This window comes from Ciconia boyciana, chromosome 21 (assembly GCF_034638445.1).
Source record: "Ciconia boyciana chromosome 21, ASM3463844v1, whole genome shotgun sequence".
In the NCBI taxonomy this organism is placed as follows: domain Eukaryota; kingdom Metazoa; phylum Chordata; class Aves; order Ciconiiformes; family Ciconiidae; genus Ciconia; species Ciconia boyciana.
Window position 1 is genome coordinate 429,275 of NC_132954.1, and position 27,821 is coordinate 457,095.

At 41.9% G+C, this 27,821-nt stretch overlaps 1 protein-coding gene across 4 annotated transcripts in view; it reads left to right on the forward strand.

Annotated features, from left to right (window-relative positions):
• Positions 1-27,821, forward strand: part of EYA3 (EYA transcriptional coactivator and phosphatase 3) — a 60,534-nt gene that overhangs the window by 20,869 nt on the left and 11,844 nt on the right. For 2 of the 4 annotated variants that reach the window (XM_072885348.1, XM_072885345.1), the window contains exons 3-10: positions 6,201-6,244; positions 8,392-8,471; positions 11,195-11,261; positions 12,053-12,195; positions 17,567-17,704; positions 22,313-22,395; positions 23,895-24,078; positions 26,981-27,120. In XM_072885348.1, the coding sequence (XP_072741449.1) occupies positions 6,201-6,244; positions 8,392-8,471; positions 11,195-11,261; positions 12,053-12,195; positions 17,567-17,704; positions 22,313-22,395; positions 23,895-24,078; positions 26,981-27,120 (879 nt within the window). The remainder of the gene's footprint in view (positions 1-6,200; positions 6,245-8,391; positions 8,472-11,194; positions 11,262-12,052; positions 12,196-17,566; positions 17,705-22,312; positions 22,396-23,894; positions 24,079-26,980; positions 27,121-27,821) is intronic. The other 2 variants (XM_072885346.1, XM_072885347.1) reach the window with 2 other exon arrangements.

A 27,821-nucleotide genomic window follows, 5' to 3' on the forward strand; every position in this document is an offset into this window, starting at 1 on the left:
ACAGCAGTTTTGGGTAGAGTGATTATTAATACAGTATGATAAACTTGTATATCTAAAACATAATAGCATAGGAATTAAGCAAAATAGTTTGCATTAATGTTATATTCCCAAATCAAACCTGCTGCAAACTCAGCAAGGAATTGCCAAGTTACCTTGAGAGTGAAGCTTATTTTAATTTTGGAGACCTTTTCAAATGCACACAAAAATAGAGTAATATGCTGAGGGCAATTTGGTAATGTTCTCATTGAAAAGATTTTGATGCTTTTTTAATGTGAGAATTTTATGTTCTTCAGTTAACTAGTTAGAAAATACATTGTAATGTCATTTATGCAATTTTATGACATAGGAACAAAGTTGAATGAAATGGAAATGTAAATTTATAATTGTTCAAAATATTGCTTGACACAACATGCAGATTATGTGCCCGAGTCAATATGCACAACATGGGAAACTAATTAGCAAAAACATGTAATTTGAACTCCAGATATTTGTAGGATTTAAAATTTAATTAAATGTGTGTATTAAAAAAGGAAATATCTGTAATTATATCCTTATGTAATGAAAAATGTCTTTATAAAATTTTATTCTTCAGGGCATGAGAGACAGGGTACAGCTAATTTTTGGTACATGAAAGCATCCTCTGTAAGCAGATTCTGCTGTAATTTTCAGCTGAAGATTTTATTGGTAATTTCTTCTAAGTGTCTCATGCCAGCCAGTCATTCTGAGACAGAGTATTGAGACTATATTGATCACAACTGGTAAGTGAGGTGGTATTTTGAGTATAGTGGCACATTCTTGCAGAAGGAAATGAAAAGAGCAGTCTTTTTGGTTTTTTGTAGTGAGACCATTCCTGAAACAAGTGAATTTTCCTAATTAAAAAAAAAGAAAACTGAAGTCAGCTTTGCAAAATCCTGTCAACTAGTAGCCCAGCGTTGATATAGTACAAACTTGTTTCTTTCCCAAATGATTTTGCTTTTCTTAATCATGAGAACAAGATTAGTATGTTACTTCAAAAAATAATGTTTATGGCAAACTGTTGATAACTGAATCCAGAAAGGAGCCTATAGAGAAGTCATCAGGCTTTGAGTTCAATGGATTTTACTTCAAAAAAAAAAAAAAAAGAAAGAAATTGGGTCATTTTCTTGTGTCGGTGTGGACTGATGGTAATAATTGGTCCAAAAGTATACAGTGTGTCTTTTCTAAATGAATGTGAGACTTCTCACTTACCCCATGTCCTGCCGCCTGGCATAGTAAACAGGCATGTCTTTGGTTGCTGTTTTTTGAATGTTTCTTCCCTTTTCAAGTCTGAATTAGAATGGAAAAGTTTCTGTGCACACCACAGTGCTAGAAAACAGAAACAGACATGGGAAATAAGGAAGCAAAGGGCAGTTTTGGGGAAAATGGTCAAAAGTGACCTCCTGACCTTCTCATGACAAAAAAGTTATTAATTTATAATAAGTTATTAATCTGGATTAGTTTTTAGAAGTGATCCTGTATAGTAATCTCTCACTTGTTGAATGCATTGTGGATGCATGTAGTTGATTTCTATAATACTTTATTTAATCCTTAATGCTAGAAAAGGACAAAAATCTTTTTGTAAGGGATGGTGAACATGTGTTACGTTCATTGTTGGGGTTGCTCTCTGTTTGGAGAATGGGTTGCTCTCTGTTTGGAACAACTCCTCATCTCAGACAGCAATGGCAAGCCAGAGTCAGTGGTAGGGAGAGCATGGTGTTGGAAAGGGCTCTGGAAAGACCCAATGGTGCCAAAGCATAGAGAAAAAATGATGGTCATGTGTTTGGGCTGAAGATTTTTCTTAATTGAAATTGGCAAAGGGTTTGCAATAAAATTCTGCGTTCCTGACTTGTGTGCAGTCCTCCGTTCACAATGGCATTGCTGCAGTCTTAATTAGCTTTGGCAGCATTTGCTCCAACAAGTCATCGCCTTGCTTGTTAGCTAGCTGTGAGTGTGGGGTTTTCCCGGGTTCTGCTCGGGCTTGGGAGTTGGTCTATGAATATCAGTCTCAGAGCTGGATTCACTTGTAAAGCAACTGTTATCTTAACATCAGGAGGAAAACTTGTTCTGCTTTGATTCTGACTTTGTAAATACAACTGAACTCCAACGCTGGTAGATCTGGGGCAGAAACAGAGTTTTCCAGCACAAAGAATAATTTGGATTTTCAGTTATGGAAATCTGTGATGTGGGAGCAGGGATCAGCTAGAATGTGTCACTTGACTTTTTTTTCCCCTTTTTTTTTTTTTTTTTTTTTTTAAATCAACATAAGCCCAAAACTGATAGTGAAATAAACAGATGGAGGTAGGAGCAGAGATGTGCCTTACGAGACATGTCACTCATTGTAGTGCAGCAGAACAGGTCAGTGAGATAAAGTCTGAAGCTGCTAAAGCTGAAACTTGAATCACTGAGGTAGACCACATCTTTTTCCTTGTTTTCATTTCTTTTCTTTCTTTTTCTTTTTTTCTTTTTTTCTTGTATTTAAAAAGAGTGAATTCACTTCTCCTGCATAAAAAGTCTTCAAACTGTGATCCTGTCACTTGAGAGGGGACAAAAAAAACCTCAGCATCTCTCCAGACGTTTTCAGAGGGGAGTGTGTGTTGAAGGAGGCATTTGAAGAGGTTTCAGCAGCCTTTTCTAAGGCTCACCCAGGAGAGGATGAATAGGTGCCCCGTGTAGGGTTTGGGGTTGGAGTGTGATCATGCAGGGCTCAGCTGGGAGTATAGCGCATCATGGCAGCACTCTCTCCTTGTGCCCCAAACATCATCCTTAAGTTATTGTTACTAGGTGCTGTTCCTGCATTAAATATGTTTTATGACATGTGGCAGGAGAGAGAGAAAATGCTTTCCAAGCCCATGAAAGACTATGTTTAAAACTGTTCCCTCCCACTTAAATTTGTAGTGTAAATTGCAGTGATTAGTGATCGTGAGAAAATGGGGTGGTGTGGTTTAACGCAGCAGGCAGCTAAGCACCACCCAGCCCTTTGCTCATTTCCCCTGGTGGGATGGGGGAGACAACTGGGGGAAAAAAAGTAAGATCCGTGAGTTGAGATAAAGACAGTTTAATAGGACAGAGAAGGAAGGGACAATAATAATAAGAAGAAGAATGATAAAAGAATATACAAAACAAGTGATGCACAATGCAATTGCTCACCACCCGCCGACCGATGCCCAGCCCATCCGGGAGCAGCGATTGCTGCTCCCCGGCCAACTCCCGCCAGTTCCTATACTGGGCATGACGCCATAGGGTATGGAATAGCCCTTTGGGCAGTTGGGGTCAGCTGTCCTGGGTGTGCCCCCTCCCAGCTTCTCGCTGGCAGGGCATGAGAAGCTGAGAAGTCCTTGACTAGCGTAAGCACTGCTCAGCAACAACTAAACCATCCGTGTGTTATCAACATTATTCTCATCCTAAATCCAAAACACAGCACCATACCAGCTACTAGGAAGAAAATTAACTCTATCCCAGCCGAAACCAGGACAAGGGGTTTGCATCCCACTGAAGTTTCAAGATTTTGTAAATGTTATTGCTTAGCATTAAGATGTTAGGGAGAATTTATTTTAAAAACCTGCAGAGATGGGGACTAGCCAAAGCTAGCCAGTTGAGGCAGGGACATGATAGATTGAAATTCAAAATTGCTGTTTTGCTTGACTTACGCTGCATACTCGCACTGTCTATCCCGTGTTCCAGAGCCATTTAAAGGGAGTATGAAACCTTCTCCAGATATTTATTGATTTTTCAAATGAAATTAACTATTGACTTAAAGGAAACTCATTTAAAATATTGTTCTCTGTACAACACCAAGGGCACATTTCTGGCAGAGGGGGAAGATCTCCAATCAGAGGACAAGGCACGATGGCCTTGCAGTGTAGATACTCATCAAGATAGAAGTTCCACTCCAGGGACCAAAGTCGGCAGAGCAGCAGAGCAGTGCTTTGAGTTCTAGTCCTGATTATCGAGAGGTGTTTTAGGAACAGCTGTTCCATTCTGCTTGTGATGAAAATGTCAATAAAACTGATGTGTTCTTTTGGGGGGGGATTTTTTGGGTTTTGGTTTGGGTTTTTTTTGGTATGTGAGCTGATTTCTCTGTCCACTTCCCATATTAAAAAAAAATCTACTGAATTGAAGAAGCCAGATCTTACCAAGTACCTGACTGGAAACAGCAGCATTCCTCCTGTGAAATCTAAAATTCAAGCTGCCAACTCTAAGTTAATTTTTATTTTGATCCTCAATGTAATTTTGGTCTGAAGCAGTTTGCTGCTACTTTTTCTGATGCGATAAATTTTTTTCTTTCTCCTTTCCTTAAGAACCCTGTGGGCAGTTTGGCACCCTGAGCTATCTGGTGCAGTGTTGGTGGCTGAGGTCCCCCCTCAGGAGTGGGTGGCAGGGTCCCAGGGAAGAGCTGGAGCACCGGCTGCAGGACAGAAGGATGCTGAAAGCAGCTGAGGGGCACCATGGATGGGCAGCAGCCATGCTCTGATAACTCGGTGCCCGAGGGAGCTGGGGGAACACTAGTCTGCTTTCCCTTAGTGTTGTAGTTAACGTCACTACAAGACTAAGGTGGGGAAGACTGATGCAGCTCCTTTGGGCCCTGGACCTTATGGCAGTGGGGACCAGAAGTAGCATGTATTCCTGGCCAGGCAAGAGAAGGGCTCTGGAGAAGTCTGCAAAGCTGTGGGGCTGAAGGACCACAACAGGAGTTAATGTCAATGCTACTGTTACCAGCTCTTTGCTCAGGTCGAAGTGATGAATGCCAGAAGATTTGAGGCTGTGTGACATCTAAGCTGTTGTTCTACCATAGTCTTTTGTCATTGCCTTTGCCTTTTTTATGTGTGTGATGAGTGCTAATTAAGTTTGTAGTGTTCTGCTGTGAAGTGCCAGAGGGAACAGCTGCTGGCAAGACCAGAGATGAAAGCAGACTGAGCTCTAAAATACTGGTATCGTCATCAGGGAGATAAGATTGTCCTTTCAGCTTTCTCCTTTCCATCCTTACTGTTTGTTTTCCCCTTGCTACTGCCTTGAGCCTTTATCCTTTTTTGTACCTCTGCCTCCCATCTTCCCCTACCCAACAGAAATTCACCTGTGTTTTATTAATTTATTTTTTTAAAAAAAGTTTTGAGCACATTTTGATGTCTCATGCTCACATTGCATTTTCCTCGCGTCTCACCATAGAGAGTGACAAACTTGAATAACGCGGTGAGACGTTTATGCTAGCAGCGCTCATAAGTGGCAGCAGTCTTTCTTTGACTACTGTACCCAAGTCGGGGGGCTGTAATCCCTGCAGCCTGACACCCAGCACGTACCTTCCCAGACCCCGTTCACAGAACACATGTGCTGAACAGTGCTGTGTGCTAAGTGCCCTGCGGGGTCCACGATGAACCGTGAGTGCAGCTGGGTACTGAAGCAGCAAGTTTGGCATCTGAATGTGTTCCAGAAACACGGAAGGCAGTACAGCTTTCTGCTAGAGGGAGAAGGTGGGAGAAAGAAAAGCCAGTATATCACAGGAACATCTCGCTCAAAAGACTGTGAGCTACAGAAACTAACCCTGTCATCTTGCCGAGGATTTCAAAGTAGTATTTGTAGCCTGCACGCAGAAAACCGAATCTGTGTTCAAGCCAGCACTTTCTGTTTGTGTAATACCCTATACAGGAACTGGATCCAGCTGGCCACCTACAAAAACAGAATAAATGCTATATTGTTTTTACTCAGAAATTAAAATCGGAAGTCCTAATTTATTACAGAAAAAATATTCAAGTTCCTATCTTTATGTAATATTTAAATATGGGGGAAAAAAGAGAAGGACCCAAGTTTATGGCAGTTGTGCTGAATCTATGCAGAATAAGATTTTCTTAAAATTTATGGCTGTTTTATTCAATTTCCATAAAATTGTCCTTATCAGACATTTGTAGCTGTATATCCTGTCATCTGTTACTTACTTAAATAACATGGCAATTTTGCTAACATGTTCAGCTTTAGCATTTTTTTTCTAATTAGGAAAAAGCTTGTTTCAAGATGAAGAACCCATGGTTACACTGGTTAGCTCTGGAGTGCAATGCAAGGCTTTCTGTATTTAAACACTAATGCGAACTCTGTAGTAACCAGTGGTGATCTGCTAACGGAGGTCTGTGTGCGTGGATTCTGTCAAGGATGGCTCTCGTTAGTTGTGTCTCTGAATGTTTTTGTCTTTGCAGGTGAAAAAAGCCAAGATGCAGGAATCCAGAGAACAAAGCTTGAGGTATGTAATTTTTAATTTGGTTTTAGTGTGGAACAGTTATTAATGTTGTTTTATCGTTATAAGCTTCCATTTTAGAAGCTTGCATATCATTTTATTTTTCACAGAGATAGGGCAAATATAAGTCACTTTTGTATTTGATATAATTTTGAGATTAAGTTCCCAATAAAAGAAAAATTAACTGACCCTTTGGTATTAAGCTTTTATAAAAGTGGCTACAAAGAGTCTTAATTGCATCATCAAGCATCCTGTTTTTCACAGAATCTGATGAGACTGTCATGTACTGCACATAACATGCATTTATTCTGGTGAGACTCAGAATATTTTAATAATATCTGTGCTATGATTCTCAGCAAAACAATGTGGATAACTGTTTTGAGAATTTAAATCCTCTCAAATTGATAGCCTCTTCTGTTTAAAGCTGTTATATTGTACTATTTTTAGCTTCAGTAGATGCTTTCTGATGTATGTCGTATTTAGGAATTAATCACTATTATTACATATAGTGAGAATAGCTATATTATGGTTTATTCTGTTCCTGTGAGTAGTAGCAAATACTGTGAAGAAAGATTTCTTTTTGGAGCCTCTGACATCCCAGTGTGAGTGAGGAGGAAACACTGTGTGTGCTATTCATGCAGGAGTGGGTGTGATATATTGAAGTCCTGAATGGGGACATCAGTACATATTTTATTAAAAAAATCGAAGGGAATACTTCAACAGGAAACAGTGAGCAAACAGTGTGTGAAATTCATTATATGTCTAAAAGTTAGAAATTTGAGCTAATCAGTGCAAGCTCCCTTCCTAGCTGGTACAAGATGTGATGAACCATGTCCTAGGAGGAATTTTTCTCTCTGTTGGCTACAAAGGAGCTGAGGGCAGCACGGGCAGGTCTGAATATTCTGGAGTGAATGGTGTCAATTCTCCTTCAGCATGTCACCCTGCTTCAGTGTAATCGCAGCTTTCCTACAGGCACCAGTAGCCTCAAGATTTGAGTGTAAACATCCTTATATAGTATTTAAAAATATTAAGAGTGTATTTTTATGAAGCAGGGGTGTACCTGCTCCAAGTGGAGCCTTATCTATGAGCCACAGTCTCTCCAGGGGCATACCTGCTGCGGCATAGACCTATCCACAGCCACAGTTGCTTTGAGGTGCACCTGTTCCAGCGTGGCCTTCTCCATGGGCCACAATGCCTTCAGAGATATACCTGCTCTGACACGGCCTTACCCATGGCTGCAGTCCCTCCAGGGGCATACCTGCTCTGTTGAGGGCTTATCCATGACCACATGCTTTGAGGTGCTCCAGCATGACCTCATGCACAGCCAGATGCTTCAAGGTGTACCTGCTGCAGCATGGACTTATCCTTGGGCCATGATCCCTTCAGAGGTATACCTGCTGCGGCACATGTTATCAACACTGTTTTCAGCACAAATCCAAAACACAGCCCCATACTAGCTACTATGAAGAAAATTAACTCTATCCCAGCCAAAACCAGCACAGAAGTACAGATAATTTCTTAATGAAACTGCTTTTTCCTTTTATGATTGCCTTGTTGGCTTTAGTTTTATTATTGCTAGTTCTGCAACACAGCTTTTCATGAAGTTTTGAGGCATCTGTGTGTTATTCTGATATTCTCAGGCTGCAGTTTTACAAGGTGAAGGAGCCAATATAACTTCTTATTGCTGCTGAGAGGGGGAGTTCTGCTTGTAGCTCAAGTATGCACCAAGCATGGTGCTTGCTGGATCCCTCCATGAGCTGAGTCTATTCAGTATCCCAGCAAAAATAACTGCATGGTTTTTGTGCTGGATGAGCAAATTAAACTCTCACGGAGAGCCTGCAGGGAAGAAGTTTGTACTTTCTGCTGCAGACGGCAGCACCAAGCTGCTAGGTCTGCTGAGATGTCAGTGAAGCTACAGCCTTATCTTGAGACCAGTTGGTGAGTAAACGTGCTGGAGGTGATAGTTTAATGTCTAACTAGAGCTGCAAATCTCTCTCTTGGGTTCTCTGTGAAATATCAAAGAGTGCAGAGCTAGTTTCTGTTAAGAGTCAGTTTGCCTCAGAGAGGAAGGTTGAATCCAGGGGTTACGATGCCCAAGGATGTTAATTTAAGAGTTCGTAATGCTAATGATTAGCCTTTGTTTGTCCTGGCAGTCATGTGAGCAACGCAGAAGTCAGCGATCAGAAACCTGAATCTTCAAGCCTTGGTTCAAACCTTCCCATGTCCAGTGAGAGTAAGTATCTTCTGGAGTTCTGCTCCCACTGGCTTTCCTCTTTTCTTTGACTGGTCTCATTACTTTGCTTCATCACACACAAGCTTTGTCTCCTCCTTGTAATCCTTAGCCTGTCCTCACTATCAGTTGTAAAGTGAAAGTTTGCTGTGGTGCTTACAAAATGTTAATGCCTGATGGTAAGCAAATATCTCTTTCTAACAAATATTTTTGTGTCACTGACCCCCAGCTTGCTGCTGGGTACTGCTATGTCTTATCTGCCTTATACATTATTTTTCTTGAGGGAAGGAGTTGAGTTGATCAGTAATCAACTCAACTATTGTAAATCAACTTACAACTATTGTAAAAGATGTTATTTTTAGAAATAACTATCTCTACACAGCTGGTTGGGTCTTTTGTAATAATATGCCATACACTTAGTCTTAGACTCTGAACTGTATTGAATGTGTGCAGAAATTCCTTATGAAATAAGTGGAGGGAAAACTGAGGCAGAAAATAAAAAGATTGCATAGCAAGTGAGAGGTGGAATGTGTCCTTGCTTCTGGAAGAAGAGGGCTGGAGGTTATTACGAAAGGAGGATTCCTGTGTAGAATACCTTTGACTGCCCATACTTACTTATAAGTGTAAATCAGCTCAACTTGATTGAAAATATGTAACGTGTAACTTTCCATTGCTAACTGATTACATCTTTACTATTTTAATCAATGTGCTGTGGTGTTGCAGGAGTTACCAGAAGTTTTAGTCTGCAAATTCTGCTGCCTAACTGGATAAGTCATTTACAAATTCCAGAAGTTGCATACAATAATATTGTGGGTTTTTTTTCTTTTTTACACCATTACCTAATTCTTTATATGCTATTTTAAAAATAAAAATTCTAGAAATACCATTACTACATTACTATTCAGATGAATATTCACATTCTTTAAAAAAAAAAAAACAAACAACATTTTCACATGATGGATGTGAGGATACCTGACAAGTGTTCAGTGGAAGCCTTTAGGTCCAAAAGTTCCCAGTTTGCGTTTCCTGGTGTATCCTTGAGCTACATGGGCTTCACACCATGAGTAAAGGCAAACACTGAGGACCAGAGGGAGGTGGTTCATGGAGCATTCAGAAGGTTCAGAGCATGTGGCTGATGGTTTGTATTTCTCAGCCGCTTATGCTCAGATTACGTTAAGAGTAGGTTATTTAGGTAGCAGAATGCAAATGTTACAGTTAGGGTTGCGTGTGCAAACTAACCTGCTCCCCTTAGTGGATGTAACTGTAAGAGAGTTAACTACATGATGATACAAGAGCAATAATGTTGTAAGGACTGTTCCAGATGGGGAAAGCCTGACTTGTTGGAGCACATCACTGGCACCTGGAGCAAATCCCAAGGCAAAGTATGCTGCCATCCATGACCATATTTCTTTTTGAAGGCTGTTAGTTGAGTCTCACTCCAGAAGGGAGAGGGAAAGTGCAGTCTTTTCTCATGTTAGTGATGGAAGATCCAGGCCCCTGGACCCATACAAGAGATACACTCTTAGCCTGGATCCCCTCCTAGGCAGGGCTGGAACCTGGGTGCTTTGCCTGCTTCCAAACTGGCTGCAGATGAATAGGCTGGATCCACAGCAGCACAGCTGTGTTTGCTAAGAATTTGGGTATCGTGCTTGTAGATCCGAACTGGTAAACCCACATACTGTGCTGATTTACAATCACAAAACTCATTTAGCGTGGAGATCACTGCAGCATACTGCGCTACGGGGGTGCCATGTGCCAGAGGGGCTGTACAGTGCCAAATTCTGTGCCAGGGGTCCTGCACATCCTTGCTTTCCTAGTTTGATGGGCAGCTGAGTATTTATCAGGTCAGCTCATCTGAATCCTGGGGGCATTTCATGGGTTTTGGGTTAAGACATACCAACTCAAGCCCCCTTCTCCACCCCAACCTAGAATGCTGTAATTAAGAATTGTCACATATGGGGTATACCAGAGCCATAGCAGTGCTAAGTGAGAAGATTTTGAACATTTCCTCCTTGGATTTGCAGGCTGAGTGACTCTCTCTTACCAGTTTTAAAGTGCAATTGCTGCAGATTTATTCAAGCAGAAAAATGGAAACATCCCGTTAAATGTAACTGCCAAATTTCTTTAGAGGTCATCTGAATTTGGACTCTGAGCCTTGTGCACTGCAGCTCTGCCTGCTGTCACTTGATGTGCAGGATTAAGTTTGTTGAGCTGGGAGCCACTGTTTTTTAAAGGAAAGACAGATTGCTGGAGCCATGCTCTGGGTATAGTATGTATAAAAGAGAAGGTGAAAAGGAAAGCTTGGCAAAACAAGCATCTGCTTTGGACTCTGCTCTGGGACACAGAAAAGAAATGTTAAACTTGGCGCAGATGAAGGCCCTTTGGCATATTCAAGGTTTTGGGCAGGGCTGAAGTCAAAGTTTTATCATGAGAATTGCAAAAGATGACAGTACTAGCTGGTAAAGAGAAAGAGCACTGTTACAAAGGGAGAAATAGTATTGACTGAATCATCTACTTGCTGTGAACTGGCAAGAAGAACATTTTTGCGCTGTTTTAACAGTGCATGTTTTGAGAATTTGCTTTGAAATAGATATTCAAGGAACTAAAAAGGCTTTGTAAATCCTGTGTCTTGGTTAAAAGGTACTGTGCATGCTGATACTTAATTGTCATTATTTGTTGGGTTTTGAAATCACCTATGTAATTGTACAAACTATTTTTTTTTCCAGTTATGACATGCACTGATTATATCCCAAGGTCATCAAATGATTATACCTCACAAATGTATTCTGCAAAGTAAGTCAAACAATTGTTACTAAATTCTGTACTTTCTGAAGTTATCTTTTTGCATCTTTATGCATTTCTGTAATGCTGTAAATCACACTTCCATATCTTCTGGCAACAGATACTTATTGCTGCGGACACTGAAGCTGATAGTAGTCACCCTTTGGCTTTAGTTGCTGTGGTCTTTTGATCACAAGGATAAATGAGCCACTTCAATTAATTAACAACACAACAGTCTTTTTGAATAATAACCATAATATTTGAGGAATAAACAAACTGGACATAATATAGGGGGAATAGAGGATTTTCTGGTCATTTACCATGTTTGGGGATCTTAACAGTTCTTCCCATTGCAGCATAGTAGGCCTTAATCCCTCATGCTTCCTTTTGTATAGTCTCTTTCTGTGTTCCAGTAGTTTTGACACGTACTACTATATTGTATTAGCTTTAGGATTTGGTGTTATGAAGCATGATAAGTGAAACTAATTGCTCCTGCCAGTTGGAACGGGGAGTTTGTCCTTCCCCTCTCACCCTGCCATCCCAGTCCTGGAATAAGCACTGGTGCTCTGGCATCATAGAGGAGAGAGTTTCCCCTGATGTCACTGCAAAAAAAAAAGCAGCATATGTAAAACCAAGCGCCTGTTGTATTGGGAAATACAAGCAGGTATTACACTAAAAGCACGTGTCAGTGTGTATTGTTTCTTCTTCCTAAAGCAATTTTTTTATGTGTCTTCTGGTTTGGAGGCTGAAAGACGCATAATGTAAATAGTTCTTTTTTATTTTTGTTCTTTCTTTTTAATAAGGCCATATGCACATATCCTTTCTGTACCTGTATCGGAAACAATGAGCCCTTACCCTGCTCAGACTCAGTACCAAGCACTACAGCAGTCTCAGCCCTACACCATCTACCCCCAGACCACCCAAACCTATGGACTACCTCCTTTCGGTAAGAAGTAACTTTTCAAAGACTTCTCAGTGCCTGCAGTTATTGTCTTATGTCTCATTAAAAAGCCAATGTTAAGCTTAACCAGGTGTGTTGGAGAGAAGAGTCTGTAGGTTTAAGTTAGGCATGTGCCTAAAATTGTAGATCAGTATCTACAGTACTGATGGGACTTCTTATGATAAAATACTATTTCTGACAAAGCTGTTTTCCTGGCCATTAATTTGGATGTCTCCCCATGAAGCTTGCCAGATGGTTCTTAGTTTGGGATCGTAATTTTCTCCAGTTGTGGTATGGCTATGTTTGTGCAGTTTCCTCGTCAGTGAAATCACACAAGACCCCATACTGTAGCATCTCTGCTGAAGGTATTTTTCCTTTCCTTTTTGCTGGCCAGGATTAAGACTTTCTTGTTATTTCATCTTTCACCAAATGTAGATTTCATGTTAAAATGTCTCCAAGTTTACTAGGCAAATAAGTTTGCTTAAGTTGCCTTAATACTTGAGCCCTCTATTAGCCATTCCGGTTTTTGCAAGTGATTGAGGGATAAGAGTCCTGTTCTAACTGAGCAGCTAAAGCTCGATGACAGGGTTTGAGCTGTTTGCCCTGTGCTTCCTTTGTAGTGCATGGAGGGAGAGACGCATCTTTGGGTGTTGGGCTGTTTTAGAAGATAAAGGCCGTCTTTTTCCCTGATGTATAAAGGGAGTTGAGGATGAGTAGTGCAGACAGAAACATCTAACTTCCAGGTGGGTTAGCTAGTGAAAGGAGCTGCCTGGTCTTCCCTTGTACTCTGTATATTCGAGTGTCAGGCACTGGGAAAAAACACATGATTGACTATCCCCCGCATGCATGAAATTTTATGACTGATTATTAAAAATTAACATTTTAACTTCTCTTTTCATTTTTGATGTTGCCCTGCTTGGTTTCGTCTGTAAATATTGTATATTGTTGCCAGCTCTCAAAAGTGTATGGTGGCGGAGGCTGTTTTGTCCCTTAGCACCTAGCTCTAATGAGAGGGGAGAGCATCACCCTTCCACGCAGGTAACCTGGGCGAGCACCACGTGTGCTGTCAGTGAGCTGCGCAGCTGTGAGATAGCCATGAAGCCTCTGTCTCAGAGGCTGCATAACTACATGAACAGAGCCTCTTGCAGATTTATCTGTGGTGCTAGAATCTTAGTATCTCGAAGTGTAAATGGATGAATTTTTCCTTAGCAAAAGAACTAGGTATCTTTGAATAAAACCAGCAACATTTATGGCTTTTCTTAGCTGCTGACAGAGCAAGGACTTTTATATAAATTAGAAAACAATTGATTTGTCATGGTATCTTTGAAAGATGGTGTAGAAAACATACAACTAGGCTCAATTTTATTAGACATAAGTTACATTACTAATTCTGTTTAAAGTAATATGGCACAAATTGTTATCTTTATGAGAAAGGCCAATATGTAAAACGAATCAACATACCTTTCTTTTTTTTTTTCATATATACACACCTGGGATTAATGAAAAGGCATTTTCTTGTGGTTGAGGGATCCTTAGGAAGAAAATGATGGTTTTGTAATAACTGGGATGCAAGGGTTTGATCAAACAGTATCTCCCAAGTCTCATTTGCCCTGTATTAATGCTGAGATACATTGTTCTGACTGATCACTTGAATACCATGAAGTGGGAGCCTTGCAGGGTGTAAGTGTTGGGCTCTTTTATTAGCAACTCAGGGCTCTTCAGGAGAATAGGGTCGTTTAGGTGGCTGTTGGTATTTGCTGCTTCTGCATTTCTAGCTCAGCCCCTGCTGGTAAGGTTTAAGTATAACTGCCATTTCAGAGATTTTTAAAAACAACCAACCCTCCCCACCACCTGGCATGAGAGTGGTCTCGGGATTTCTAGTGGGCGAGGACCTAGTTAACTCTGTTACGTGTCCTGGGGAGCCAAAGGTCTCTGCCTGTTTTCTGAGCTCCCTTCATTCCTCCAGCAGAGCTTTTCCCTGGAAAGCTGAACCAGCGCGGAGAAGTCTGATGCTGTGCCCACGCCCAAGTCTTCAGTTGCCAGTGCAGTTTGTCTGCTGTCTTTCTGAACACTCTGCTCCTTGTCTTTTTGTCCGGTTGTAGTGTTCGGTGTTGTCACAACAGTCTGTTACCTACAAACTGAGCCCGACCCCATGTTACGGTTGCTGGAACGTACTTCTCTTCCCTGGGTGCCTGCACTTTGGTTTCAGTGCCTTGTTGCACTGGGTTTTGCTATATCTGAACAGTGGCTGGTGGTTCTCTTTACCTCATTTATTTGGTGTTTATTGGTAGTTTGTTGTGAACAGTGCACTGAGGTTGATTTGTATGTTCTTAGGTATTTTACTGTGTTGCTTTTTTTTTTTAAGGCAAATATGTGTTAATACATGGAATGCTCCCTTGAAGTGTTAGGCCAAGATGTTTAAAAAGGTGTTTTAGACTTATCTCTGAAGTTTTTTGGGGAGGGAGGATGTAGGGGGTTTTGTTAGTGTTTTGTGTGTGTGTGGTTTTTTGGTGGTAGTGGTGGTGGCTGCATTTGGGGTGGTGTGTGTTTGTTGTTTTTTTTTTTTAATCCAAAGGCTCTGGAATTTGGGGGTACAGCTGCTTCAGTGTTATACTCTGAACTTAACAGTAGAAATTCTTCTGAAGACCTAGGCAAGATATCAGCATTTTCTGTTGACTTCATAGGAACTTTTGTCTGTTAAACATCTTCTGAAATGTGATCACTTACTGAAATGTCTTGGTATGGATTTTGAGGTCTGTTATTAAAAACCTGAATTTTTAGTCTGAATTTAAGTGTTAGGAAGATATTAGAAGTCATATTTCCAGTAATGGAAATCATACTGGAGTGGTACCTGCTTGATCATACTGACCTTGCATGGTGTGATGAACAGGTGAAGGGTAGAGGACTGAACATGCACAGTGCAGAGGAAAGTCTACAAATTGTTTCTGCTCACAAAATCTTCATTGAGCAGGTGAGGACTTGGCCAGCTTGGTCAGATGTTTTACCAACATCAAAGGGCCTGTTCCAGAGGTTTGCATGACTTTCTACTGTGTATTTGTTTCTATGCCAAAAAGAAGGCATCGTGGATTATCTAACTGGAACAAAGCAGATGTATTTTAAGTATGAAATTCAAGCAAGCTGACAAACACAAGTATAGTCTTGAGATCACTCAGGTCAGGATGCTGCTTTCAGAGAAAAGATGACCTATGCTCTTGCCAGTTTGTCACCTCTCCTTGTGCTGTAATACTTTTTTGGTGGTGTTCAGTGCATTGTTCTGCATAGGACATACTTGTGGTCTGGAGGGATTTTATTAAAGAAGCAGTAAAATAAGAGTAGTGACATACAAGCTGCATATGTGTGGCTGTAAGCTGGTGTTAGAAACACTGTGGATGTGATGGCTTACATTAACTCAAGAAAAACCTACAAGTGATGGACTATCCTGTGTGGGGCCTTCCCACGTATGTAGACGTGTCCTGTGACACTCTTCTGCCCCAGCTGTGGTGCTGCCGTTGGATGTGGCGGGGTCTCATTCCCCCTCGCCTGGCTTCCTCTCTGTCATCCTCAAGGCTGTGCTGGCTTATAAATGCTGCCTTGCAGAACGAGGGGGAAGGACGTGTGCCACCAGGCCAAGAGTGTGCCTTGCTGTATGGAAAGTAGAACATGTCTATACTGGGAGATGACAAAGAGACAGTCGTGGAAAGCAGGGGATGAAAGATGCCTTAACACATGACCTGAGTCAGCTCCTGCACTCGCATCCAACCAACCCTGCGAACACCTTTGACGTGTGTGTCTGAGCTGGTGTTACGCTCCTCATGTGATAATTATCCTACAGCATTCAGAGTTGGTTTGTGTTTCATTGTCATGGTTATTAGGCACTTCTGTGTGTCCTGTGACCGTCTCATTATGTTGCTGTCTGCTCCTTGTCCATCTGCCTTGCACTGTAAGGAACTGTTGGTTACTGTCCCCTCTAAAAACTACTCACCTATTTGAAGATTGTGGCACTCCCTTTCCAGACCAAACAAATACAGCTACCCACACTCTCCTTAGAGGATCTGTTTTCCATACGTTTTATTCTGGAGTTTCTGCAATATATCTACAATCTTTCTTAAATCAGTCTTTCCCTTTTGTTTGCTAATTATCATGGTTCTCGAGGTTTGAAACAGTAATGAAGACGCAACTTGAGAGTTGAAGAATCAAAACCCTGGTGTGGCTGTACAGATAGGTGAATGACTTAATTTGACTCATAGGTGACAGTTTGAGATCAGGTATGTAAATAAATCAAAGAGTCATTGCAGAATTTAATTCTGACAAAGCTGCAGCATGGAGTGAGCTCTTGGAGTTGCTGCACTTGTCCAGCTTTATAGAGTCTCCCATGTCTTCTTGGAGCTCATAGCCCATGGCTCATCCTGCTACAGTGGGTGAAAGGCTGCAGGTGGCTTTCACAGCCTTGGTACTGGTTTTTGGGGGTTTAAGAAGGACGGTGGTCTTTCTGCTGGCCCTGAACTTTGTGTCTAGCTCCAAATGTCCTCTGTCCCTCTGCTTTGCACACTCCTGCTTGTTTTGAAGTAGATCCTCTCAACTGATTCCTGCTTTCTAACCAGGGCCAAGGAGAAATGCCTTTGACTTGCGCTGTAGGTCTGGAAACACTTAAACAAAAGCCTGAAGAGCCCTGAAGAACCAGGCCTGAGCTGAGCTACTTCAGTCGGATGCTGTTTTCACCACTGACAGTGCAGTAGACTAGACCTTAACACGGCACCTGAGCTGAAACCACACTACTTATGTGTGCCATGTACAGATGAATTACAGTCACTTTGCCCAGTGTTGTTACAAATGCTTTCCAGAATGGCAGGAAATCTAGAAGAAACATTTAGATTTTTTTTCCCTTTTTTTGAGCTGTATATTCGCAGTTGTTAGTCTATGAAAATTACTGACTTATGGCTTGTTTTAAAACATTCCACCCAAAGCCCTGTGAAGTAGTGGAAGCATTGACCTTGTCCTTAACATATACCAACTTCAGCCTCCTATGTAATAGCTGAGGTCATTTGCAGTGCTGTGCAACTCAGCCCAAACATCAGAGGGATTAGCAGTTCCTTTATACCGACGTGGCAGTGAGTCTTACTATGACACTAACATTTTTAGTTGAAAGCTTTGGGAATTGGTCTTGTTGGTGCTTTTAATTTTCTCTTTTTCAGCCAGTTTTGTCAGCAGCTCTAATCCATGCACAGCCTGACAGCACTTACTATTGCAGAAATTAAACATTTTCCGTATGTGATTTGTTACTTGCTTTTGTGACAAGCAAAAATCTTAATCTGAGGTAGCAGCATGCTGTTTGGTCCCAGCATATTTGTTTGTAACTGGTCCAATTTATCTGATTCAGGTGCACTGTGGCCAGGTATGAAACCTGAAAGTGGTTTAATTCAGACTCCATCTACAAGTCAGCACAGTGTTCTTACCTGCACTACAGGGTTAACCACAAGCCAGCCCAGCCCAGCACATTATTCTTATTCCATTGAAGGTAACTTGGCATGGTTTTTATCTGCATCTCTCTCCACCTAATTGAGTCCAGATACCACAAATAGAGAGGCTTGCACGTTTATTCTTGGTTTGTGCATGCTTCTTTATGCTTTCTCTTTTCTCTTTGTGCGTGTGTATGTGTTTGGTTTTGTATTTGCTACATACCTCTGTATGCACCAGGCTGGCTTGTTGGTGCCATGCTGATGGACTTAACAGGGTGAAGAGCAAATGGGAAGGGGAGAGGAGACTAAACGTTGTATTCTTGCATGCCTTTACTGGGAATGCTCTTGCAGCTCAAGCTCTTTGTTGGTGGTCTTTAGCTTGATGTCAGGAAATATGCTGACTGACATTGGATTTTTTTTTTTTTTTTTAATTACTTCTGGAGGTAGATGGCTCTCATATATTACACCCACATACACACCCCAGCTTGGTAGGTCTGCTAGAAGGTTAATTTCTCAGTATAGAACTAGCCTACAAATATTCCAACTGCTGGAAGTGCCACATCTAAGAAGCCAGGTGCTGAATTTCACCAGCTTCCAAAGCAATTTTTAGGAGTAAATGTGCCAGTTAGCTGAATAAGGGAATATTGTTGTTTATGGCAAATATGTGCAAATCGATACTTTTTTGTTAAGCAGGATTTTTGCCATTTATGTTTGGGTCATGAATTGTGAAAATTTGTCTCTTTCTCTGTAGTTTTTAAAAAGCATTTCAGGAATTCTTAATCTATTTCTTGTGTCATATTTTCACAGAATAATTCAGGGACTTCAGGAGATCTTTAGTTCAGCCTCCTGCTCAAAGAAGAGTTGATACTGAATTCAGAACTAGGTTGCTCAGGGCTTTATCTAGTTGGGTCTCAAAAACCTCTGAGGACGGAGATTTCGCCAGTTCCAGTGCCTGACTGTCATAATGGTGAAACTTTTTTTCTTTTGTCAGCTCAGAGCATCCCCTCTTTCACATTGTGACCATTTCTGTCCTCCTCCTGCTGTGCACCTGCAAAAAGAGCCTGGCTCTGTCTTCTTGATAACCTCTGTGCAGGTACCAGCAGGCTGCTGTCAGGTCCCCCAAAGCCATCTCTTCTCCAGGCTGGACAGTCCCACTCCCCCCAGCTGCCCCTTGCAGGGCACATGCTCCAGCTCCCTGACTATTTTGGTGGCTCTTTGCCAGACCCGCTGAATTTTATCAACGTTTCTTGTGCTTCAGGCCCCAAACTGAATGCTGTATCCAGATGTGGTCTAATGAGTGCCGAGTAAAGGGGGAACAACTCTTAAAATTAGCAATAAGTGGGTTTTAGCATATCTTTCTGAAGGCCATGCGATATGTCATGCTACTTGCTCAGCTTGCGTCATTGTGACAGTAAATGGCCCAGCGTAGTTTATCCTTAATTTACTTTTCATGTTCATAACGTGAGCAATACAACACTGGAAATACTACTTTCCTTCAAACATAACTTTTCTAACCAGGTACTCCCACCAGCAGAATGCATTATAATGTTTTATAGCACCAGCTTTAATTGCCAAGAGTCAGAAATGGTTCTGTATAACATGACCCCTGGCAGGTTTGCCAGTGATGTACCATGGTGAGCACATGAATTCCTGGGGATGGGTGAGGTGATGGAGCCGCTGTCAGGCCTCGCTCTGCAGAAGGATTTTAAAACATTTGATCCACGCTGCTGTGAGAATGTGTGATTTGAGGAGAGTTTCCCTTCAGGCTGCTCTTTGAAAGTGTCAAAAAGTCACCTGAATGTGTAAATGCTGTCACTTTTCTGAAAAATTTCTTGCAAACTGGCAGGAAACTCTTCCTTTTTTGGATTTGCTACATTTCCTTTTCGTCAAATTAGGAGGCAGCTCGCTGAGGCGTCAGCTCAGTACTTGGCTGGTGCAAGGGAGGTGGTGGAGCAGGAGCTGGAAGGTTGGACAAAGTTGCTTTGTTCGTAATCTCTTGGAAATCAATCTTTTCTCTCCAGTCAAAACAGTAGGGTTATACAGTTGTACGATGATGCTGTCCCACCGGAGGTGTGTTTCAGTGCGTGGATATGGTTTAGCTGCAGATGCTGGGCTGAAGTAAGATGATATTTGAACCCTGGTAAATGGTCAGATGCACTTAGTGACTGAGAATTTTGCTTTTTGTGCTCACCTGAGCTATGGTCATGGTGGTATGTTGCAAAGGCACTTGGAAGCACTGGGAGTGACGTGGGAGGAATGGCTGCTTCTTGCCTCGCCTCTTCCTTCCCTGTGAGAGCAAAGCAGCCAAGTGAAACATAAAATGCATTAATCGCAATTTCCCTTCCCAGCGCATGAAGCAGGTTGAAACATCTTTGAAAACGACTGAAGCAAAACCAAATGGGATGAATAAGGCAGCGCAGGTAGGGATATAAGCTGAGGATGAAGTATGAAAGTGGGGGAGAAAGAGAGGAGAAGAGAAAAAGAGTCACGGCGGCTTCACGGCAATACTTGTGTTTGCTGGTCTTTTAAACCTGAGACCATGAAGTGATTCCTTTTGGCACATCCATGCCAAACATTTTTGCATGGTTTTGGCCCATTCACAGGTAAAAGGAACTGGCCCACCGTGCAGAAAGAATTGGTTAATCTGTGTAGTGGGAGCTGTTTGTAAAGATCTTATGCGTAACACTGTATAGATAAAGGGTAATTAAAAAATAAGTATTGGAAGGAGACCAGAGTTAAGATAAACAGTGACGTTCATATGAGGGAATCTGTGTTTTTACCAGAATCCCAGCACTTGGAATCTTTTTTCTATGATTTCTTAACTTCTGTTTATCTATCTCAGTGGAGAAGCAGCCTCTTCAGAGCACTAGAGATGAGAATTGCTTTCTGTTTGCTCTCCATGATCATCTTGAGAGAGGTGGTAGAATAATCTGTCTTCTAGATAGTTCATCTCCTCTGGCTTCATGGCAGGTTTGTTTTGCGTTAGCAAGGATCTTTTCTGGAGAGCTGCTCTTTGCAGTGCCTTAGGAAGTGACATTTTCTTAAGGTAATAACAGCCTTGATCATTTCTGTAACATGTATAGTTGGAAGGAGTTTTATTTGGAAACAAACCCCTGTTCTCTAGCAGTTGCTTATGAGGAGTATCTGTGACAGGTACCTTACTCTCACAGCTGTGCTTCTAGTAGCTGCATAGGTACTGTAGGTACTTGAGTATCTTCATTACCATTATTGCTCTTCAGTGCAGCCTTTTTTCCTTTTTCTGAATGTTCTCCCCCCAGAATTCTCTCTCATCTGTTTTTGAACACTGCTGCTCCTATCTATGAGGGGATTCCCAAGGGCTAATTACTTACCTTCGTTTCTGCTTCTGCAGAGATGCCACCCATCATATTTCTCACCTCTTGTAAATTCTGTATATTTCTGCACCTCTTTTAAGATATATTTCTTTTGTTTTTCATCTTTTTTGAGGCCTATTTTGGATCCATTCCTCTTTCCAGGAGCTGTTCACCAGGTAGTATCTGTGCTTGCCATAACACAACATACATTGATTAAGAGTTCATGGTGGGGGCTGTTTCCCTGGGGCAGAAGGACTGAAGCCTTCAGAAGCTTGAGTTCTTTAGTCAGGGGTGAATTCTGCATGGGTGTTATTTGCAGAAAATGAGGGCTTTTCTCAGAGTGATGGTAAAGTAGGTGATACTATGGATTTCTGCAAGTCTTTTCATAAGCACCTAAAAGTGATTTTTTGTTTTATTTGTGTGCAGAGAAAGAAGGTTTAGCAAAAGAAAGTATTTCTTGGTGGCACCTGGTTTAGTACATCCTGATTTTGTTCATGCTGATTTCGTTATTTGTTTTCACTAATCCTTGAGGGTCCCAAAACCCCATGTGGAGTAATGTCTAATGGAGTGGCCCTGTGGCTGTAAAACCACAAAATCTGCTAAATGACTGATGTTCCCAGAAGGTGCTCTAGCAGCTTCTTCTGTGTTTTGGAAGAACCAAATGCATTGACATGAAGTCTATTAAACATCTTAAAATTCATACTAACAACTCCATGTCTCTAATAATTTGTCCTACAAGCTGTTGACAAATTATTTCAGGAAGTCTCATCCAAAAAACAGCTGTAGTCTCACAGGGGAGATATGTTCGCTTTCTCCAGTAGGAAGCACCCTTTCTATACTATTTGAAATATTTTTACTATTTCCTTAATTTTTTTGATCTAATTAGTCTAAATGTGCTAAGTCCAATGCAGAGAGAATTTTTTTAATCAGAACTGATTTAAACACATTCATATCCATTTTACTGATCTATTCTGATTAATTTTCAACTGCTAATAATTGAACATCAGAATGTGATTGTTGTCTTCTCAAAGCTTTTAGTAAAGATGTGAAATCATTTTAATTATACTCCAGTTGCTTAGCAGGCATGGAGGGAAAAGGTTTCTGAAACATTTGAATATACTGTTTTTAAAGATATGCTAGCTCTCCTTCCCTGTAAGCCCAGCTGAAATGTAACTGGTTTCAAAATACACCCCAACTCTTTTTTGGCTGTTATAAGCAGAGTGCTGCTGGAAGCACAAATGCTTGCACATAAGCCAAGTTATTTCACAACTTGGATTGGTCTTGTCTCTTGTGCTTTTCTAGAAGCATTTAATGCAGTAACTCTTAATTTTACAGCATCAACTACCAATGCCAGTCCAGTCTCTACATCCTCAACTGTTGTCAATATTTCCACATCAGCAGTAGCCAGCATCTCACAGGTAAAACTTCTTCCTTGTTATATTTATGTGCAGCATCTCCTTCACCTTTGTTTAGCACCTTACTCAAAACTAGCAAAGGCAGGCCAACTATTTGCATCACTTCAAATGGAGCACAATGGGTACTGGAGTTATAGGGCTCAGTATGTAACTCAAAGTCAGCAAAATTACTCTTGCTGTCTCTTTGACCATGACGCTTTTCCCTTTGGCCTTTGCAGCAAACTCACTTCATCTGTTCAAAGCTGTTTTCTTGTCTGCAGATCGTGTGGTGAATCTTAAACAGGGTACTGGGATCTCTGCAAGAGACACAGTGGAGGAGAAACAATAGAACTGTTTTGAGAACCAAACCTACAGGGAGGATTATAGGTGGATGTTTTTTGAATGCCTTTGTTCTCCCTCAGCAAGAAAAGGAAAATAGGTTGTACACAAACAAAACAAACAAAAAAACGCCAGTAAAGTAGGAGATGCATTCTGATGGTGCTAGAATAAAACAGAGTCAAAAAGCCCTGCAGCTAGCACAGAGCCCTACCCCCTGACTGTGACCTGCTGTGGGTAGTACATAGCACTGTCAGTGGTTAACTGCTATTCTAAATATTTAGATATACAAAGGAACCCTTTAATGTCACAGCTTTGCAGAAGGAGAATATAGGAAGTGTGGAAAATGCAATGGATGCACAAAAATCTGTGTATGGTTATGCTGTTGCTTTTTAAGGTTCTTTCATTAACATAAACTTGCTTGGAGCTGTAAGGGGAAAAAAAGATTTTCTTTCAGTAGTGCAGACCAACGTACCTGGTTCACAAACCCAGGTTGCTCTTTGAGGGAATTGGGAGTGCACAGTGTGCCTGAAGAGTGTGACGTGACATTTGGGGTGGCTGCTTTCTTTATTATCAGTAGCAGAAATTAAAATCCTCAAGCACAGCTTCAGGTGCTCAGTGGTCTCCTCCTAAATGAGTAAATAGTCTTCATAAATGGACACCTTTCATCACAGCATGCAAAATAATTGCTTGCTGAAGTCAGGACGTGAGTAAAGGCAGTTTATTGTGTAGCTCTTGTGGCAGGGATTGCACTCTCAGCCAGTGCCAAGACCACTTTCTGTCGCTGTCAGTACATCTGGTATCAGAAAGTAAAATACAAGACAAAACCACAAATTCCAGAACACAGACAGTGTGGACTGATGCCGTGGCATCCACTCGATACTCCCCTATTACTGTCACATCATTCATAATGAATTCGTTTTTGAAGAAACTGGAGGCAGAGGAATGGCCCTGTGATTGCTGGCCTCCTGTCTGCAGAACCTGCCTGTGCGGGGGGCCATTGGGAAGTCAGATCTCTCAACCCTTTTTTGGGATGTCTTACATATGCGGAAAGAAATAGCATAAAGTCAGACTGTGCTCTTGCTGGGATTTCTCTTTGACAGGCATATTCTAGCATAAAAGTCATCTTAATATAGAATGTTTTCTGAAACAAGTGTCCTATCATAACCGATCCTTTCCTCTAACAGGAATATCCTACGTACACAATCCTTGGCCAAAGTCAGTACCAGACATGTTACCCAAGTTCTGGCTTTGGAGTCGTAACACCAGCAGACAGCAACACGGAGAGTACTGCATTAGCAACAACTACGTATCCAACCGAAAAACCAAATGCCATGGTGCCTACACGGACGGTGCAGAGACATTCCTCTGGTAATGGTTGGATCTTTAACAGGGTGGCTGCAAAATACCTGTGATAAACAGTACAGTGTGCAGACATGGGGAAAACTTTTTTCTGAAAGGTAATTGCAGCACCTTTGCGTGCTGGGCTGGACAGGGCATTTGCCTTCTATTATCAGACTGGTCTCACTGGTGTGCGGAGGATTATGGTGGGCCAGCCAAACTTACGTATTGGAAGTCTTATACTGCTGCGATTCAGGAGACACCTACCACATGCTCTGAATGCTGTAGGGAGAGGGAATTCCAGGGATGACTTGAAGAGTTGCCAACAGCAGCTCCCTGGGGACCGTTAATTCTGTCATGTGTCGGGGCTGGGTGTTCACTTGGGCTACAGGGCAGTTGATGATATCCAGTCTGAATAGCTCATGCTAGCTCTTTCCCTCCTGCAGCCAGGTATTCGGATTAGCTGACAGCCATGGCATAGCTGCAAGTCCTAGTTACGGGAGTCCTTCGGGGCTGCTCATGCATTTTCAAGAGCTATAGTTCATCCATCACCTCCTGATGAGTTGGTCTCTGATGTGCCCAGGAGTACATCCTTTCCTTTCTTCTGCTTCATCATGTAAACCGTTTTTGAAATGACAGCTGTTCTGCTGTGCTTTGTATGTGAGCAGATCTGCATCTGCATAGCATTAAGTTATCTGGCACTTGTCAGGAGGAGGAGATTTTAGCTAGTAAGAGAAGAGATCTAGAAAGTGGATTGAAAAGGTTTAATTGACTATTCTAGTTAAGTCACATCTTTCGCTGGCCTTTCCCAATAATGTGGTGTCATGTACCAACTGCAGTGGTGTTGACTAAAATTTCCTCACCAAAAATACAGTTTTGTAAACTTAACAAGGACAAGAGCAAAGACTTAGTGCTTCTTCTGGTGTCTTACGCAAGGAGTTATGAGATTCTTCCTGTGTTGTCAAACAGTTTTAAATTGAAATCTGCTGCCTGTCGCAGACTGGTAGGCCAGAAAAAAAATACAGATTTTGTTCATTTTTGTTGGTGCCTTGGGTCTGGCCAGCATGGAGTTAACTTTCTTCATAGCAGCTCTGCCGGTGCTGTGATTTGGATTTGTGGCTAAAGCAGTGTTGATAACACACCAGTGTTTTGGCTACTGCTGAGCAATGCTTGTACAATGTCAAGGCTTTCTCCCCTCCACACCCCCCTCCAGCAAGCAGGCTTGGGGTGGACAAGAACCTGAAAGGTGACACAGCTGGGACAGCTGACCTAAGCTGACTAAAGGATATCCCATACCATATAATGCCATGTTCAGCAATAAAAACTGAAGTAGGTTAAGAAGGGGTCAGTGGGGCTTAGCTTCCAAGGTGGCTCTTGCTTGGAGGTTGGCTGGGCATCAGCCTGCTTGTGGGAGGTGATGAGCGATTGCCTTTGAAGCACTTTGCCTTCTCCATCTTCCTCAAGTCCATCAGGAGTACCTGAGCTCTGCCAAGTCCTCAAACTCATTCAAGCAACCTGAGAGCAGGGATGGGTGACGGAAAGCAGTGAGCAAAGCATACAAATTGATAGTCTTGAACTCAGTGAAGTTCCAGATCTCTCTCACCTTTACCTTATGGGATGCTACAGACAGGGGATGACAGACACCATGCCGTGATGTTGTAAATCAAGAAGCATGGTGCTTCCAGCACTTTCCCTCTTTCAGGAAGCAGTTGCCCTCTAGTTGAGGTGAGCAACAGCAGATATACCCATGAGAATTTGTTCTTATTTGATGTTGAAAACCTAAGGAATTGACCTGTTATTTCAAGGCACTGGCCAAGGAATGGCCCAGTTGTTAATGTTTTCAGTGCCATTTTCTTAGCTCAGGAATTCTCCAAGTTCACCATTTTGCATGAATTTTCATAGGAATTGGAATGTCTCATCTTCAAGACCCAGACTGAATTCAAGCTCTTTCAAGTCCCCCTGTGCCCTCTGCCTTCCTGCTACAGGTCTGGTTCTATTTCTGAACTAGTTAGGCAGATGTCTGGGATGTTAACTCTTCTGCCTGAACTGTTAATAAAGGATTCAGAGAGTATCTCCCATCATGGTTGTAATATTCTGCACATCAAAGCACTGATTTTTTTTTTTTTTTTTTTTTTTTATGGTGGTGCTTTACTCTTTTCCTGGTAAGGGTGTTCTTACCAGTAGCAGAACAGGCTCCATAACATATCCCCGTCAGTCATGGCCATGGTGCTTGGCCAAGTCTGTGTCTCCAGGGCTGGGATCATCACTGTTATTCTTTACTAATTCTTGGATAGGCCAATGGAGCTGTAGTCTGAATATGTCTGTTTCACAGTTAGCACACTGGATTTGTGTGTGATTAACACACTCCAGATAACTCTGTGCACTGACTATTGTTTAACTGTTAGTCAAAGGCTTACAGTGGCACAGGAGTGAGTAGTGTATGCAGAGGTGGAAACAGCATGCATTGTATAGTGTTGCTTGACACAAAAGGCATTTGACTAGTCCAGGAAATCTGGGAGGGAGAGGCATCGTTAAATACTTTCCTTTGTACACTCATTCCAGACTGAGGGTTTCTGGTGCTCTCTCAAGAAGTATTAAAAGCTGAGTAATGAAGCAGTTCCAGGGTAGTGAGACATCGGGGGGATTACAGGCCTTAGGATGGAGGGTGCTCTGTCTTTGGCTTTGTAGCTGCAGTAGCTCAGTCCTGGTGGACTGAATTGAAGAGACAGAGCTGTTTTGAAATGATGGGACAAAGAAATCATGTTTTATGTTCTAATAAGTGTTCAACTACTACTGCATCAATAAAGCAAGATAACATCTTACCTTTTGCAAAGGAGGTTTGTGGCCAAACTATAAGCTAAACTGTGGCCAAACTGTTGGTGTTTGTTTTGGGACATGAGGGGGTGAGAGCTGTGTGATTTCTTTCTTCTAGGAGATGCATCTACGAGTCCTTCATTATCAAGAGCAACAGCAAGTAAAGAGTTAGATGAGCAGGCAAGAAAAAACATCCCTGGGAAGAACAGGGGGAAGAGGAAAGCAGATACCTCCTCCTCCCAGGACAGTGAACTGGAGGTAAATAGTAATCTTGTTTTCTACAGGTAGCATTGCGGAATAGTGTGGTGGTAAAAGTCCTCCTCTCTTTCTTTCGTCCTATCTCTGTGGAAATGGAAGGGAACCATTAGAATCATAGAATAGTTTGGGTTGGAAGTGACCTTTAAAGGTCATCTAGTCCAACCCCCCTGCAATGAGCAGGGACATCTTCAACTAGATCAGGTTGCTCAGAGCCCCATCCAACCCAACCTTGAATGTTTCCAGGGATGGGGCATCTACCACCTCTCTGGGCAACCTGTTCCAGGGTTTCACCACCCTCATCGTAAAAAAATGTCTTCCTTACATCTGGTCTGAATCTACCCTCTTTGAGTTTAAAACCATTACCCTTTGTCCTGTCACAACAGGCCCTGCTAAAAAGTCTGTCTCCATCTTTCTTATAAGCTCCCTTTAAGTATCGAAAGGCTGCAAGAAGGTCTCCCCGGAGCCTTCTCTTCTCCAGGCTGAACAACCCCAACTCTCTCAGCCTTTCCTCACAGGAAAGGTCTTCCATCCCTCTGATCATTTTTGTGGCCCTCCTCTAGACCCGCTCCAACAGGTTGATGTCTTTCCTGTACTGTGAGATAATTTGGGAAATACCCATGACCCATGTTATATGAGAACTGGCCCAAATGAGTTCTTCAGTGGTCCTTGACAAGCATCACTTAAACGTATCTTGGAATCAT